The sequence below is a fragment of the Vidua chalybeata genome, chromosome 7, assembly GCF_026979565.1.
Source record: "Vidua chalybeata isolate OUT-0048 chromosome 7, bVidCha1 merged haplotype, whole genome shotgun sequence".
NCBI classification, from domain to species: Eukaryota; Metazoa; Chordata; class Aves; order Passeriformes; family Viduidae; genus Vidua; species Vidua chalybeata.
This window is the reverse complement of record NC_071536.1, coordinates 138506-155717: the sequence shown is the minus strand read 5'-3', so window position 1 is coordinate 155717 and position 17212 is coordinate 138506. Positions and strand designations below refer to the sequence as shown.

Genomic DNA, 17212 nt, shown 5'->3' with positions numbered 1-17212 from the left:
GAAAGGGGCATGCTTCTCAAGGAAAGTGCTTCCCCAGGGAGCTCCCAGTGAGGCAGCTGCAAGTGTCCCCCTTTGTCTCTCTGTGCTCCTTTCAGTCCTTGAAGGCCCATTGCACTTGGCAGAGGGGCAGGAAGAAGGCTGTGAAGAGCAGCTTTGGCATCCACCTGGAGCTGCAGAGAACAACCCAAGCACCTGCAGCAGGATGTGTTACCCCGCTTTGGACAGAGCAGAACCATCTCTGTCCCGCTGTGAGCCCCAGAGCTCTCTCTGGGAGCTGTGAATTCAAAAGCCTTTACACACTCACATTTCACATCTTCCCTGGCTGCTGTTGTCCCAGACTGGAAAAAGCAAGATGTATTCTATTTGCCATCTGTAAGGCAAATTGTCTTGTGTTGTCTTGTGTTAAGTGGGACTTGTTCCTTATCTCTTTCCACAATCAATCCTTCCTTATGGGGAGACATCTGCTGATAAGGGGCCATTGAGTGTCACTGCATGACTGATAAGAACTCTAACTTCCCATTGGGAGAGGCTCTGGCCAGAGGGAGGAGCCAAGCATTCCTACCTGCAAATATAGGCTTGAAATTCTGGCCCAGGAGCACAGCTTTTTTGCGCTGGATTTTCCCAGAGGAACAGCTGCCTCTTCCACTGCCTCTTCAGAGGAAGACTGCACCCTTTTCTACAAGATCACTACTCCAACAGAACCACACCTGACACTCCAGGAGGACTGCAGCCACAATTCCAATTGCACTGCTACCAACAACCTGACCAACAAGGTGTCAGGTTGTATTCTGACTCTGTCCGTGTTGTTTTAGTTCACTGCATTGTTTATTTTATCTTTTAATTTCTTCCCTAATAAAGAACTGTTATTCCTGCTCCCATATTTTTGCCCAAGAGCCCCCCTTAATTTCAAACTTCTAACAATTCAGAGGGAAGAGGTCTACATTTTTCCATTTCAGGGGAGGCTCCTGCCTTCCTTAGCAGACACCTGTCTTTCCAAACCAAGACAGCTGTGTTTCGACTCTCGGCAATATGCATTTGCCTCCTGCTTGGTGGGAGCTGCTGTGGCCCAGGGCCAGCCCAGAGCTGGGCTGGGTGGGCCAGGCAGCGTGGAGAGTCTTGGCTGATCTTGGTGTGTCCCTGGCCTCAGAAAGGCTTGGAAGGTTTGCCTCCCCAAGTGTCCTGCTCATTGGCTCTCCCTGTGCATCTTGGAGAGCACAAGGTAGGCATTTCTGGCAGCTGGGCATCAGCAGGCCTTAAAATGGGGGCGTGTTGTGAAGTGAGCCCAGCTGAGATACCCTGAGAGGAGCCCAGTGCTCCTTGCTCCTCTCTGCTGACACGGGAGCATCTGTCTGCTTTCGGGACGGCCCTGGCTGTGTCAGGGGTGCTACGTGGACATGAGACAGCCGGTCCTGTCCGCTGGGTCCCAGCAGTGCCTGGCAGCAGTCCTGCATCCACGTCAGGATGCTGGCCAAGAGAGGCCCTGGAAGCTGAGGCATCTGACTTTAAGCTTTTGCAGATACACGCAGGGGATGGCCAACAGTGCTCCCTCAGGATACTGCAGTCCTGAGGGGCCTCCCCAGAGCTGCCTGATGCCACCCACTCCTTGCAGCACCAGTTGCTTTCCTCTGGAATGTTCTACCTCCCCCGAGAGTGAAGGGGGAGCTGGAGAAAGAGCTTGCCAGGTTGCTCTCCATCCTTTCCCAGCAGCCCTGGCTGAGTGGAGAAGTCCGAGCTGAGCGCAGATGTGCCAATGGAACAGCCGTGCACAGGAAGGCTCGCTGGGAAGGATGAGCCAGGATCCATAGGTCTGGCAGCCTGAGCTTGCTGCCAGGGAAGGCCTTGGAGCGGATGCTCCCGAGTGCCATCCCAAAGCACGTGCAGGGAACCAGGGGGTCTGCTGGAGGGTGGGAAAGCTCTGCGGAGGGACGGGGACAGCTGGGGCTCCTGGCGGGCTGTTGAGGGCTTCTCTGCGGGTGTTTGCAGGGGGTTGGTGTTGGGGAGCGTGTTGGGGAAGGAGTTGTCTGCAAGGTGAGAGGTCTAGGCTGGAATTTGAGTCAGCTTGAAGGCAGCATCTGTGGTTTGGCACAGCTTTGCTTATGGAGGCCAGAAGGAATATCTGTGACTATTTCTCTTCATGGCCCTGATTCTCCTGCAGGGAACAAGATGGGAGAGATGTACTTTATTGGCCACTTAGATATCTGTACTGGGGGAGGACGAGCCCTTTGTCCATCTACTCATTTGTCTGGGCTACTTTTGTAAGACTGAGTGGACTTTCATTCCTTGAGAGCTTTTATTCCTTAAGAGAATTACGATGTTATCATCCCTTCATCGAAAACCATTTGCACACCAAAGAATGGTCTTTTTGCCTCTGTATAGTGCTATGTTTCAAAAGTGACTTCCAATGGAATGTGTTAAGGCAAATGAGTTGCTGCTTTTAGGTGGGAACAAACTTCCAAATCATTCACATTCTCCGGCAATCGCTATTAATTTGAGAAGTTTGCAAATTTTGGAACGACTTGATTTACGCAATGAGATGTAAAGCTTTCCGGAATTGAGGAGTCTTAAATGCCGGGCAGGGTTTGCTGATGGTTTGAGTTGGTCCTAAAGATCCTGTTGGGCTGCTTTAGACACTTGGGGCCCGGGATTCCTTCCAGCCTGGGCCACTTTGGGTGGGGCTGGGGGTGGCCCCAGGGCAGGTGGCAGTGTGTGCAAGGGCCCTTTGTGACATGCTGCAGCACGGTCACCGTGTCATGGAACAGGCCAGGGTGTCCAAGAACCCTCCCTTTGTGACACGTGGTGACATAGGAGCTGGCGGTGACAAGAGCACGCCACAGTGCTCGGAGCAGGCGACGGGACAGGACAGGACAGAGCGGTGCCGTGAGGAGTCCTCGCACAGCGCGCTCGTTCGTGTCTGACCCGGAGCTTTTCTGAGGCGTTATTCCTGCAGGTGACCTCGTGGCAGGACTGTGGGACTTGGTGACCAGAATAATTTATGAGGGGTCTCCTGTCATTGTGGCAGGAGCCCTCAAGACCAGAGTGCAGGACTTGCTGTCCTGCAGCCTTCCTGAGGCTCCTCTGTCTCAGGTGCTTTAAAGGCACAACTGCAATTGTTGACTTGCATATATCCTGAAGCATCTCTCTGGAAGGTGCCTTCAAGGCTAGCTGGTGGAATGGCAGGCAGATTTCTCAGCCTGTTCAAAGTGTTCAGGGGGGAAAAAAGAAAGGCCCTGGAGCTGCCCCAGCACAACAGCCTGAAGAGCCAGGCCAGATCCAGACACTGCAGGATGGTGAGTGGCAGAGCTGGGCCACAGGGCTGATGGCTGCAGCCAGCTTGGCTCCATCCCATCCCATCCCATCCCATCCCATCCCATCCCATCCCATCCCATCCCATCCCATCCCATCCCATCCCATCCCATCCCATCCCATCCCCTGGGGACAGGCCCATGGACAGGACGGAGGAGGGGCCGGGCAGACACCCCGCCGTGGCCCTGCTCCATCCCCTGGGGCATCCCGGGGCCCTCCCTGCCTGGGGAGCGCAGGGCTGGGCTGTGTTCTCCGGCCTCTCCCGCAGCCCCTCAGCTCTGGCTGCGCTTGCTCTTTGCCAGATGCAGCCCTGGACCGGACACAAGAGCAGGAACCCGCCTGTGGCCGATTCCGCAAAAGCCTGAAGGTACCAGCAGCCATCCCCACCTGGGCTGGGCCTGCTGTCACTGCTCAGCCCAGCACCACGCTTGGAGCACTCCATGGAACATCCCGGGCTTCCCTGGCCTTTCTTCTCCTGCAGATGTTCCGGCAGTTCCTGCGCATTCAGCGTAGAAAGACCGGCAGCACAGCAGCTGCGGGTGCAGCCGAGCCTGACTTGGGGCTGACCGAGCTCCAGGCAGAGCCTGATGGCAGCCCAGATTCAGCTGAGCGCTCAGAAGAATCTGCCACCTCAGAGACTGAAACCTGGGCAAAGGCTCATCTCATGTCTATGACTGAGGACGTGGCCATCACAAACACCAAAACCAGAGAGACTCAGGGCCTTACAAATACTGACACCATGCCTGCTCCAACTATGATTCATGCTCCCACTATGGATTTTTTCGAGGAGAGTGCTGTTCCTTCTCACCAGCAGGAGCAGGTAAGCAGCCTGGGTCCACACCTGGAGGCCTCCCAGGATGGTGTGTCCCCTCAAGCCATGGTCTCTGGACCCCTCAGCCTTTGAGGCCAGCACAGTGTGGTGGGAACAGAAGCACTTCTTGGGGGAAGCTGGGGAAGTGGTTCCTTTGGACAGCGCTCCAAGTCTCCCCCATGCCTCCCCCAGGTGCCAGCCAAGGTGAAGAACATCCACCAGAGTCTCATGTCCCACCTCTCTGTGGATGCCAGGCTGCAAACGGACATTGTGAAGCTGGCAGAAGAACACCCTGCTGACGTGGTGCTGACCCTCCTGCGCTGTGCCCCAACGTGTGACAGGTACGGGGCCCACGAGCCTTGAGAGCTCAGGGCTCAGCAGCCTTTAGGGCCCGTGGCCCTGCACAGCCTGTCCAATGGTCTCTGCCAGAGAGGCAGAGAGGCCCAGGACCCTCGGGCCCCTCTGTTTCCTGAGCCTGCTGCCAATGCTCCCCCCCTGCCCTTCAGGGCACCAGGTCTCTGTCACCTGGGCCCCCACAGCTGCACAGGGCATGGTGCTGTGACTGAGATGCCCCTGACACAGAGCTGCCATCCCACAGAGCTGCTGCAAAGATGTGGAGAGCCATAGGCTCATCGGGACCAGCACTGGAGAAAGCGCTGCCAACACTGCTCTGTGTGATGGAGGACTGGCCTCTGCACACAATGTGCACCTCCGATGGGGACAACAAGGACCTTTTTGCCCTGGCTGTGAGTTTCTGGGCCTTTGCTCAGCCCCAGGTCACCTCTCCAGCAGCTCTCCATCCTCTCCATGCCTCAGGCGCTGGGCTGAAATCTGGCCTAGGGGCAGGCTCAGGGGGCACCAGGCCCGCTGCTCCCCCTGCCTCTGCCCTTGGGCCCTGCCCCATGGACACCTCGGCACTGAGCGCTGCCTTGGGCTGCTTCTTTTGCAGGCAACTCTGGTGATCTGGCTGATTGTGCCTGAGTGCAACAAGGCCATGATCCCTTATTCTGGGCGACTGTTTGTGGCTCTGCTCTTCCATGTTGTCATCACCACACAGCAGATGCCACCAGAGGAAGTTGATAACTTCTGGAGTGCATGCCAGGAGAAACACCGCCTTCCCAGCAAGCCCAACAGGTCCCGGTCCTCCTGTCCTTCCTGTGCCCTTGTGGCCAGCGGCAGTGCTCCCAGTGTGACCTGGGCTTTGCTCTGCACACAGGTTTGCAGTGCAGGCCATGAAGGATCTGCTCTGCCGACTGCAGTGTGACCATGTGGTGGTGGCTATGGAGCGCAAGGGGTGCTGGGACATGATGCTGTGTGCTCACACCCAGCACTATGCCGTGGGTCTGCTGGCCAGGTGAGATCCCCTTCTGCCCACTGCCCCCAGCATTTGTGCCCTGTACCCCACACAGTCCCTGTGGTCATGGGCCAGAGGGCCTCGTCAGCAAGGGACGGCCAAGAAGACTGGAAGAGGCTGGGAGAGGAGGGTGCCCAGAAGGGGCTGCCTCTCCAAGCGCTCACATCCCCTCCAGGGATGCTGGGGAAAGACCAGAGCTCTGTGAGTCAGTGCTGGGAGAGGTTTGGTCTCCCCACCTCAGGGCTTTGGTGTCTTTTTCCCCCTGCCAGGGAGATGCTCCGTGTTTTGATCCCTTTGTGTTCTTGCATCACACTCCACTTGCTCCGGCAGCTCAGCAGGGAGGAGCCGTGCTGGGATCTGCCCTTCCTGGCATTCCTTGTGGAGGTGAGCCTGTTGGCCAGCGCTGCCTCGCTGAGCTGCCTCCCAGCTCTCTGCCCTCTCGTAGCCACAGCTGCCAGGACAGTGCCCACGCCCTGTGCTGCTGCCTGGGCCCAGCCCTATGCGCTTCTGGGCTCCTGCCGGCCGGGTCCCCTGTCACTGCCCTGTGCCTTTCAGGTCCTCGAGCGCCTGAACTTGAGTAAATATGGTGGCAGCGTCATGAAGATCATGTCAAGGTACCTCCAGAGTGAATGCAGTCAGAGGCGTCGCCTGGCACTCAGAGGCCTCATGGTGCCCAGCAAGGATCTCTTGATGGTGAGAAGGGGACAGCGGCTGAAGCTGCGCCAGGCAAAGCAGCCCCTTTGGCTGGCAGGGCTTCAAGAGCTGAGGCAGCTGCTCCCAGCTCTCCTGCCTCACCTGCCCCAGTGCTTTGGGACAGGCCTTTGGCCTGTGGGCCCTGCAGCAGCAGGGTGGGGTTGCAGTGCCAGGGCGCTGCTGGCCGTGCAGCCGTCCATGGCTTCCCAGCACAGCCTTGTGTTCCACCCAGGCCAGAAGAATGTGCAGCGTGTCTCAAAGCCTTCTGGAGCTGCTGGGGGATGAAGATAGAGAGGTGGTCAGCATGAGCCTCCATGTGTTCACCAATGTGCTCCAGCACAAAGACATCCTGGTATCCAGCACCACCGCCCCAAAGCTGGCTGAGGCACTCCTGCTGCTCTTTGACCACGTAAGGTTCTGCATCCTGAGCCACAGGCATCGGGTGCTTCCCAGAAACTTTGTGCCCTGTGGATTTTCAGGCCTTTGCCCAGGTGGGCCTGGAGTAGCTGGTGTAGGTCTTTTCCTTTCCTCTAGGACAACAGCCATGTGCAGTTGCTCTCCATTCAACTCTTCTGTAAGGTGATGGACTTGGTAGTGGATGAGGGAAAAAAGCCCCTGGAGACAATTGTGAACAAGAGCCTGGACACACTTTTCATCTACTGTCATGATAAGAACTGGCACGTGGCAAAGGTGAGCATTTCTATGATGCTGGGAGGGGGCTCAGCTGCCTCCTGCCCTGGCGCCTGGCGGGCTGCAGCCTCCTCCAGGCCTTGGCACAGGGACACAGGTCTTGTGGCCTGGGCTGTGGGGCCATCTCGGGGTCTCTGCTGCTCTCCAGGCCTCTCGGGAAACGCTGCATTGTGCAGCCAAGTTTCTGAAGAGGAGAAAGCTCAAGCAGCTGCTGGAGAAGGAGCATCTGTGGAAGTTTGCTGAGGTCCTGGTAAGGACGGCCTGGAAGGCCCAGGCTCAGGCTGGAGAAGCCCCCTGAGCGTGGTGCTCAGTGTGTGGGCTGGCAGCTGTGCCCCTGCCCGCTGCTGCAGCCAGAGGCCGTGTGGGCCCTTCTCCAGGATCCCGTGGGTCCCAGCCGGGTGCCGATGGAGCCCCGGCCCGGCGGGGCTGCGGGGCGGCACCGCGGCTCCCCGGGCAGCAGCCGGCCCTCTGCCCCCTCCAGAGCCCGGCGCCAGCGGCTGCTGGCCGGGCCTCAGGGCTGTGCAGGCAGGGGAGGCCGGGGCTGGGCGCAGGGAGCGCCCGGCCCAGGGGCTGAGCCCGCGCCAACCCTTCCCTCCTGCCGCTCTCTCCAGCTGGCAGAGGACAGGAGCCGAGCGGCCGAGCACCTGCGCCGGGCCCGGCCCTACCTGCAGAGCCCACAGGAGCCCCTGCGAGAGGTGGCCGTCAGGTTCATGGGTGAGCCACGAGCCCGGGCTCCCTCCCCGCCCCGCCGCAGCTCGGCCCCAGCCCCGCCTGCTGCCCCGGCGGCGCCATCCGGGCCCGGCGCCGTGGAGCCCCGCCTGGCCTGGGCGCTGCTGTCGCCCTCCGGCAGCCGTGCCCTTGGGCGGCAGCGTGCGGCAAGGGCCCGGGCTGAGCCCTGCCAGGCCACGAGGCCGTGTGGCCACAGGGCTGGCAGCGCCGCTGGCAGGGAGCTGTGCCGCTGGGCTGTGACAGGCTCTGTGTTCGCAGGGATGGCCGAGCGGAGCTTGAGGGGGCAGCAGGGAAAGCTCCACGCCCTCAGTCAGGGTGAGTGACGGCAGCGGACTGACAGCAGGCACTGGTGAGGGGAGCTGGAAACCCTGCCCTGCCTGGGGCAGGCTTCACTCCTTGTGTGGATGAGGGGTGACGTGGGCAGAGCACACAGAGATTGCAGGGACATGGGCCGGGGTGATTCATGGCCAGCCCCTTGTGGCCGATCCTGTTGGCCCCTCCTCTCTTGTGGCTAGTGCAAGACCTGAGTGGGACACCCTTGGCAGGAGGGTCTCCTAGGAATCCCGCAGATCTGGCCCCTGACTGTGGCTGTTTTCCTCTCTGTTCCAGCCATTCAAGCCCAGAGGAAAGGCACTATATCCCACTGGAGCAGGACTATTCATGCCCAGTTTACCAGCAGAGCTGAAGAATTAAGTTCATCTTCAGGATCCAGTGAATCAGTGTCCTAAGAACAGCACCAGAAGACACTGAGGAGGACACCATCTCCCGCTGCCACTGGAGCTCCAGGCACAACTGATGTTTGGCACAGCTGAGCCTGTAGGACGCTGGTGTGGCTTCAGCCCTCGCCCTGCCTGTAGATAGCTCCCTCCCTCCAGCTCTCAGACCATGTCCATCCCCTTTTTTTCTCTTCCAGTTCAAACCTTTGTTTCCCCTTTCATTAATAAATGGTTTGTCTTTTTCACTTTGCCTGCATCTCTGTGGAGATGAAGCGACGCAAATCCTGAGCCCAGGGACACACAGGCCCCTGCTGCCGTTCTCTTCCACGCCGTGTTTTGTGCACACGCACAGAGCAACGAGGGCAGATCAGGCTGGAAAGGTGCCTGTGCTGAAGGTACAGTTCCACAACACTGTGGAGTTGCAGATCTTGCTGAGCACACGGAAGGCCGGCAGTGGGACAAGGAGCCTGTGTGTCAGGGACTGAAATCGTGTCTAAGGCCCTGCCATATTTGGTCTGCTGTTGTGCACATCAGGCAGGTAATGAAGAACAGACAATGAAGGAAACCTTATTGTGAAATTGCTGTGAATTTGACCCTTAAAAGAAGCAATGGGTTGGTCAATCGATGGGAAGTTAACCTGTGAAAGAGGAACAATAGACAATGGAGCTGTGCTTGGCATGCAAGTGGTATCACAAGCCATTGCGGCTCATCTCAGGCGCTGGCCAAGCGTGAGATGACATCAGAACTGGAAAGACTCCACTCCAGAGGAGGAGATGTCAGGCCTGCTTCTGGGGTGGAGGGACAAAAAGGCCAAAATGCATGTCCTTTTGATGCAGGGGATGCCCTGATTGTGGGTGGCCTGTCTGCCCCTCCCACTGGAGCACAGTGGTGAGCCCAGCTGAGAGGAGCCCAGTGCTCCTTGCTCCTCTCTGCTGACACGGAGCGTCTGCTTTCGGGACAGCCCTGGCTGTGTCAGGGGTGCTACGTGGACATGAGACAGCCGGTCCTGTTCCGCTGGGTCCCAGCAGTGCCTGGCAGCATTCCTGCATCCACGTCAGGATGCTGGCCCAGAGAGGCTCTGAAAGCTGAGGCAGCTGACTTTTAGCTTTTGCAGGTGCCTACAGGTCAAGGCCATTGGTGTTCCCTCAGGATACTGCAGTCCTGAGGGGCCTCCCTAATTCAAAGTAATCGGCAGACAAATGCATTGTCAGCCAAAAGCCCTTTTATTGATCCGGGGGGAGGGCATGGGGCTGCACCCCACTAACATGCTTCTCTGCCATGTATCAATTTCAGTGCGTTTATGTAGGAATTGTATCAAAAATACCATCCATCTTTACCCTGCTGCAGTGATTCTGTTATGAACAGTTTCCAGGTGTTCCCAGAGACGCGGGCAGGGCTTTCCTAGTTCCCATGGCAACACTAAAAGAAAACTACTAACTCTAGCCAAGTACCGATATTGAAATGCTAATTAGCCAATTGCTCTGTTTGTTTTCTCTAAACTACCTGGCCTCCCACCCCTCCACGTTGCCATTCTGGGACTAACATGCAAATAAAAACCCCTTAGGATCATGGGAGTATTTTAGGAGATAAAAATGAATATAAATCAAAAACTGAACACAATAGAGGAGTCTAGATAAATGCCCTAGCTGAGGAAGAGGGAAACACATCCCCTGACTGGCTTTTAACCGTCGCCATCACCTAAGAAGGAACATACTATATTAGGCTCTGAGAAGCAGGGCGATAGACAGACAGAGAGCCCTGGTGCTGCCACCACGGAAGGAGCGGGGACAGCTGTTGTTCTGGACTTCAGCAACAGACTCTGCACGCCACGCCTCCTCATCCTCGGGCCACCGGTGTGCCACAAGGAAGGAGAAAGGACAGCTGCTGCTCGGGACTCCAGTGACCGGCTCTGCGCGCCTCCTTCCTTCCGGCTGCCTGGGAAAGCTACAACCGCGGGGGCGAGCTCTGCGTCGAGCCCCCTGCCCAGCTGATCTTTTAATAAAGAGCTGAACATTAATAAAGGCATTAGCCCTGTTCATTTCAATTCGATAGGCAGGGGGTTAGAAATACATTCTGTCAGATTCCTGTCCTCGAAGCTAATGCCCAGGCGCTGTCCAGGAGCAGTGTCCATGCCCTAAAGCAGCACTTCCTCCTCATGGTTTCCCTGCACAGGGCTGATTCCGTACTTGCCCTTAGTTCTTCTGGCAGAATATGTCTAAAGCTTTTTGTCAAGTCACTCTCCTGTCAGGTTTGGCCCTCCAGCTTTTCCTTATGCTAACTGGTGCTAAGTAGTTATGTATATCTGTGCTAAGTACTCGTTTACTTCTGTGAATTGCTTGTGCTTATGTCAAGCAAAGGCCTTGTTTCATTCTCCCCTTCTCTTTACCCTGATGCAAATTCTTTTGCAAGATCCTCTCCATAGTCCACAGTACATGTTGCAAACAGGCTTAGAAAGAAACTTTAAACTAACAAAAAGGAGGCATGTTGATTAAAAAAGTAAGCTTGTTTATTACAAAATGAACAACTGGAAGCAAAAACCTCGGGCTGGTCCAGATACTGTTTCAACAGCTTAGTAATTGTAACCTAGGGGTGTTTCCAGGGAAAGCGGCTCCCAGGAAAGACTCGGGAGTTAGACACCCCAGGCCTTTTCAAGTCTCTCTCTTGTCTCCTGATTGGGGCGCTCAGGATCCGTGCTGTGACAGGTCTATTTCTCCGTTGCTGATTGACTTATAAGTTGGTGCAGTCTTGGCCAATCATTTTGGAATTCTCACCTCCCATTGGTTGGTCTCTCTTCCAATCTTGATTTAACTTGTGGTTGTGTTCTATGATGGAATACTACTGAAAGTTTCTCTGCCCCTGCACAAAGATTGGCACCCCATCTCCTCCCTGGTTCCACTCCCCCTTTATTACATGAACCACACTACTGGGTTTTCATAGAACTAATCACACTTTGTTACTGGTATTAACAACATTTAACTTGTATTAACAACATTTAACTTTGTAACAACATTTAACCATTGTTAACTACGTTCCCCAAAGGTTTAAATTTTATTTTTGTTCATAACAATCCTCCCTCTAATTCTTTGATCGGGCTTGGCCCGCATCAGCCTTAACTTATCAAACTGGACTTTCATACTTTCAGTAAAATTCTCTTAACTTCTGGTATTTCTCATACATCTCTTTTGCGCTCTCTGTTCCTTTTCTGTCTTGGTTTTCTTTCATCATCATAATTTTCTCATCTGTTGACCTTTCAAGAGAAGTCTGGAGAATGTTATTAATCATTCTGATACGACAAGGTATTAAACAAGGAAGGAAAATTAAATTTATGAGTGCCCCCTCCAACCCCCCCCCCACTATAAGCAGTATCTTTTTCTACCATTCTCCATTCCAGATGTTATCCCACCAATTAGCTTTTATCAATGGGGTCCATCGTTGTACTGGTACATGTGTGAGTTTTCTAATCCTGGTGGTTATATTTTTAATTAGGTCCCCATGATCGTCAATTTCTAGACAACATTCAGATGAATTAAACTTTCCACATACCCCTTCTTCTTCGGCCAGCAGGTAGTCCAAGGCTAGCCGGTTCTGATATATGGCAGTCCTCATCTGGCGGCTCTGTACTGGTAACAAGTCTAAAACTAAAGCTGTCTCATTAGAAACTATTCCTAGAAGTGCTTGTAACCTTATAATTCTGTTCAACATATAAATGGGGGTTCTATACCCCCATGAACCGTCCTGGGCCCAGGTGGCAGGGCCATAGGTTTCAATAATTCTCTCTGGGGGCCACTCTTCATCTCCCCAGCTCTGGGTTCCTCCAATTAGATATCTCTTTTGACGTTTTAATTCATCATAGAGGGGTACCCCTAAATCTGGATGGTCATCTTTTGGAAGTAAAAAGAATGACACTCTTATTACACCTAATGTACAACTGCCCTTCCAGTCTTTTGGTAGCATCACATATGCCATCTTTCCACAAATCCAAAACAATCCTTTCGGGCCTTTCCAGAATTTTAGTGATCTGGTATTTCTAACTTCATTTTTGTTCCAAAATTTAGACAGCCAGGGTTCGTCTTGAAATAGATTCGGTTCTTTAGCTAGACACTCCTACAATTGTTCTCTTTGTATATATGAACAGTTTGAGCCTGGCTTTTGTTTTTGTGCCCAATACAGATGTTTACTCTGGGGAATCCACCACTCATGGGTATCATTAGTAGTTAGATACCTTTTACAAGACAGTTCACCTACACAGGAAAGAAATTTCAGTCCTTTTCTCCATATACATTCTTCCCCGATTACCTCGGACTTTAAGTTCCAAACTTCTTCTGCATTCCAGATGTCTGGTTTTCGATCTCTATCTAGGTTTTTCATCGCTTTTAGAGTTTCTTGAGGGCTGAGTGCGATTCCTTCCCAGGGCCATATTTCTGACCTCCTGCTATCCCCACATATCCAGCGTATATTCGATACGTTGAACTCATGGCTGATTCTTTCTACTAGATCTGAAAACAAATTCTTTCCATTCGGTAATTTTGTTTCTACCCCTGGTTTATTCACCCTTTTTATTTCTTTTTCTTTTATTAAGTCCAATCCTTTAATGACATTATTCCCTGGTTTCTTGTCAGTGCATAACCATTTCTCCCTTGTAGGGCATTCCCCCACTAGTTTCTGTTTAGGGGTCCCTCCATTTTCAAATAGCCAATAGGTTTTTCCATCTTCTACACAGGTTTGTAATTGTGACAAGTCAACACACTCAGGGTTAAGATTAGTGTGGAATCTGAGAACTGCGCTTCGCGCATTTCCGGTATAGACAGCATGATAGCACTTATCACAGGAGTTTGGTGAGCTCTCCTGGAGACTCACAGTCATTATTGCTATCAACCCCCACAGGGGTCCAGTACAGGTTACTCTCTTGATTCTCATGGTCCTTAGTCAGCTTCGGATGGTAAGAGTGCTGTCACCTGATCTGGGCTTGTCCCCTGTGCTTACGTTCTTACCAGTGTCCACGTCTCATTCCACTCTTTCCCTGTGTCGACTTGTTATTTTTTCCATTTTAGGGTCAGATCACTACTATGGTCGGCGAATGCTCTATCTTATGGAGACTTCTTGTCACTGATTCTGTAATGAGAAATACCAGAAATTGTAATTAGTTGCCATTAGCTGAATGTTTTACTTTTACTTCTTAAAATCAAAGAGATGCTTTTCTAACTTCAACAAATATTTTCAATAGCAACACTTTAATAAATATGACAATAAATATTCATATAACTCTTTATCTTAACTTTTACACTAATACTGGATTTAAATAGGATATTAAACAACAGGTTGATAAACAATATCTTTAAATAACAGTTCACAAATTACAACATTAGAACAACACTTATAAAAACAAGAGGTGCTGCTTGATGTTAGTCGAATTTCCCATAGTCTATTCTGTGGGAGCCGGAACTGGACCTTTGACCCTGGTAACATGGGTCCACCCTTTCTCTTGTGTTCTTTTTGCAGTTTTGGTAGTCAATGAAACTTGGTACAGGCCTTCCCATCTGGGGGTTAACGGCTGTTCTTTCCACGATCTATTTAATACCCAATCTCCTGCTTGATATTTATGGATTTTAAAATCAATAGGAGTACTTTGCGGGAGATAGCCATTTCTTCTTAACTCTTCTAATGTTTTTGCAATTGTTTTTAGGTGAATTTTCACACCTTTATCTCCTTCGGATGTCCCCATGCAATGTGAGGTGGTCAAAAATGGGAGTCCAAACATCAATTCATAAGGGGAAATACCCACATCAGATCTAGGCTTTGTTCTCACTCTCATCAGGGCTAATAGGAGGCATTTGATCCAATTAATTTTTGTTTCATCTACTAGCTTGGCAAGTGTAATTTTCAGGGTCTGGTTAGCTCGCTCTACTCTTCCTGAGCTTTGGGGCCTCCAAGGAGTATGCAACTTCCAAGTCATACCAAGGGTTTTGATTACATTTTGTAAAATTCTAGCAGTAAAATGAGGCCCTCTGTCTGAATCTATTGTATTCACTATACCATAACGTGGGATAATTTGTTCAAGTAGAATTTTACTAACAGTTTCCGCAGTTGCTTTTACTGTTGGAAAAGCCTCTATCCAATGGGTAAGGTGATCGATGATAACTAATAAATATTTAAACCTCTGTACTTGAGGAAATTCAGTGAAGTCAATTTGTATATTCTGAAAAGGCCTTTTAGCTAATTCTCTTTCCCCTACAGGTACTTTCTTCATTATTTTATTATTTCTTTTCTGACAAGTCATACAATCCTTTGTTATAGCTTTTGCTAGCCCAAATAACCCAATCCACACATATGTTCTTAAGAAGTGATCACACAGTGCTTGAGTTCCCCAATGCGTAGAGGCATGCAGAATTTCTAGGATTTTCCGAGATAGATTTTTATTCAATACTTGCCTCCCATCAGGCATTGTCCATTTCCCAAATTCATCCTTAACGCCCCCTTGTTTTTGCAATTCTTCTTGCTCTTGTTCTGTGAATATTGGAATCTCTTCCCCATCTATTACTCTTAGGTTTTCTATTTTAAATAGCCGCTCTTCTTTTCCTAAAGCTGCCTCTTTAGCTGTCTGATCCGCTAAATTATGTCCGAGTATTTCTATTGATGTCCCCCTTTGATGTCCTTTAACATGTACTACTGCGACTTCTAATGGATCTTTTAGTGCTTTTAATATGTCTTTTATCAATTCTTCATGAATTAACATTTTACCTTTAGAGTTTATGAACCCTCTTTCCCCTCAAATCTTACTGAATGTGTGAACAACTCCATAAGCATACTTAGAATCAGTATCGATAGTTCCTTTATTGTATTTCAACCAAATTAGACCTCTTACTAGGGCATACAATTCACAGCACTGAGCTGACCATTTCGTTGGCAATTTTCCTTTCTCTATTACTTTCATCGTTTCCCCATCTATGACTGCGTAACCTGACATCCTTTTCCCTTCGACAATTCGAGAAGAGCCATCTACAAATAACACTTCCCCCTCTAATAAAGGGAATTCTTGTAGATCTTTTCTTACTTTAGTTTGCAGATCAATTAATTCTTCACAACAATGTTCAAGGTGGCCTTCTGATTTCCCATATAAAAATTGTGCAGGGTTTTGCACTTTTGTAGTTGTAAGTTCTATGTTATCAATATTAGTGAGTACTTCATTTCATATTTCAGTAATCGACTGTCCGTAATCCATTGACTACCTTTCTTGCTTAATATTAATTTTATATCATGGGGGATATGTACCTTAATTTTACCTCCACAAGTTAGTTGATAACTTTCCTCAATTCGAGTCACAGTAGCGGCCGCTGACTGTAGGCAGGTGGGCCAGCCTCTCACCACAGGGTCTAACAATTTAGATAGATACGCAACCGGTTTCCTTTCTCCGCACCACTCTTGCACTAATACACCATTAAGCAATTCCTTCATCTACATTTACAAACAGTTCAAAAAGTTTTTCCAAATTAGGCAAACTTAAAACCGGAGCTTTCATCAGTCTTTCCTTCAATTCCATTAATTTCCCCTCATCTGCTTCAGTCCATTCAAAAGTCCTGGTCTCAACCAATTGATAGTATGAAAATTTAACTAACTTGGTGTGTCCATCAATCCAGGATTTACAGTACCCAACCAAACCTAATAATTTTCTTACATCCCCTTTTGTCTTTGGGGAGGGCAGGGATAGGATTCCCTCAATTCTACTCATTGCTAATTTCTTATAACCTTTCCCAATTAAATGTCCTAAATATTTTACTTCTTGCTCTACAAATTGGAGCTTTTTTCCTTGATGCTTTTAACCCCTTTTTTTCCCCAGAAAATTTAAAACTTCTACAGTAGTTTCTCATATTAGTTCCTTTTGCTCCCCTGAAATTAATAGATCATCCACGTATTGTAAAATCTGGGTATTCTGTTTTGGCTCAAATTGCTCTAATAACCCTTCCAGTGCTTGTCCAAACAAATTTGGTGATTCAGTAAACCCTTGGGACAATCTCATCCATTGATATTGTTGTTTTCTCCCTGCGTTCTCACCATACCATTCAAAAGCAAACCACCCCCTACTTTCCTCTGCTAATGGGCACGCCCAAAACGCATCTTTAAGAGCTGTCACACTAAACCAGGAATGTTCTGGTGGTTTTTTATTCAACAGAGTGTAAGGGTCGGGCACTACTGGATATCTGGCTACAGTTTGCTTATTGACCTCTCTTAGATCCTGTACTAACCGCTATCTTCCATCCGGTTTCTTAACTGGTAAAATTGGTGTATTCTGGGGTGACATGCACGGCTCTAATATCCCATCTTGAATCAATCCTTTTATTACGGGACTTAACCCCTGTTTTCCTTCAGCTGAGATGGGATATTGATGGACTTGAATGGCTGTAGTTCCGGGTTTCATTTTTATCTCTATCAGTGGTATGTCTAATAAACCTCAACCACCCTCTTCTGCCCACACCTGGGAATCTATTTCTTTCTCGTCTTCTCTATATAATCTCATAATTGTTGCTACCATCTTCCCTTCTTTCGGAACTACCCCATCCCCATCTTTATTTGTAAATCACGGCCGAGTAAGTTACAGTTCAACTTAGGCATAAATAGTAAATCAACACATCCTTCCCTTGAATTTCCTCTCACTATTACTTGTTTAATTACAGGTACTTCAAATGGACTGTTGCTTGCCCCTCTTACTTTACAAGTTGCTCTACTAAGTTTGCTCCTTCTGGTATCTTAAAAACACATGACCTATCAGCTCCTGTATCTACTAAAAATTCAAATTCTTCTCTCTGAGGGCCTACTTCTCAATTTATCAAGGGCTCCGCTTTTAAATCTTTTACTGCCCTCAGAGAATAGAGCCCCTGACATCTCTAATCTTCTCCTTCTCCAACTCCTGTCTCAGTTTCT

At 50.4% G+C, this 17212-nt stretch overlaps 2 protein-coding genes and 1 long non-coding RNA gene across 3 annotated transcripts in view; 2 read left to right on the top strand and 1 right to left on the bottom strand.

The window, feature by feature from the left end:
- The first annotated feature begins 2815 nt into the window (after positions 1–2815).
- The window catches only part of LOC128790483 (maestro heat-like repeat family member 5), a 47888-nt gene continuing 33491 nt past the window's right edge, over positions 2816–17212 (top strand). The window contains exon 1 of the mRNA XM_053947259.1: positions 2816–3287. The gene's annotated coding sequence lies outside the window, so the exon portion shown is untranslated. The remainder of the gene's footprint in view (positions 3288–17212) is intronic.
- On the top strand, positions 3688–8541 carry LOC128790484 (maestro heat-like repeat family member 5). Its single transcript, XM_053947262.1, has 13 exons — positions 3688–4123; positions 4307–4455; positions 4713–4860; positions 5064–5248; positions 5331–5468; positions 5738–5852; positions 6024–6161; positions 6394–6570; positions 6696–6851; positions 7000–7101; positions 7463–7565; positions 7839–7895; positions 8190–8541. The coding sequence occupies exons 1-13, from the start codon at positions 3785–3787 to the stop codon at positions 8306–8308; spliced, it is 1926 nt and encodes a 641-aa protein (XP_053803237.1). The 5' UTR covers positions 3688–3784; the 3' UTR covers positions 8309–8541.
- On the bottom strand, positions 10785–12905 carry LOC128790486 (uncharacterized). The gene is made up of 2 exons (XR_008431770.1): positions 12593–12905; positions 10785–11934 (listed from the first exon to the last, which is right to left on the bottom strand). It is a non-coding gene; the product is annotated as an uncharacterized LOC128790486 (long non-coding RNA).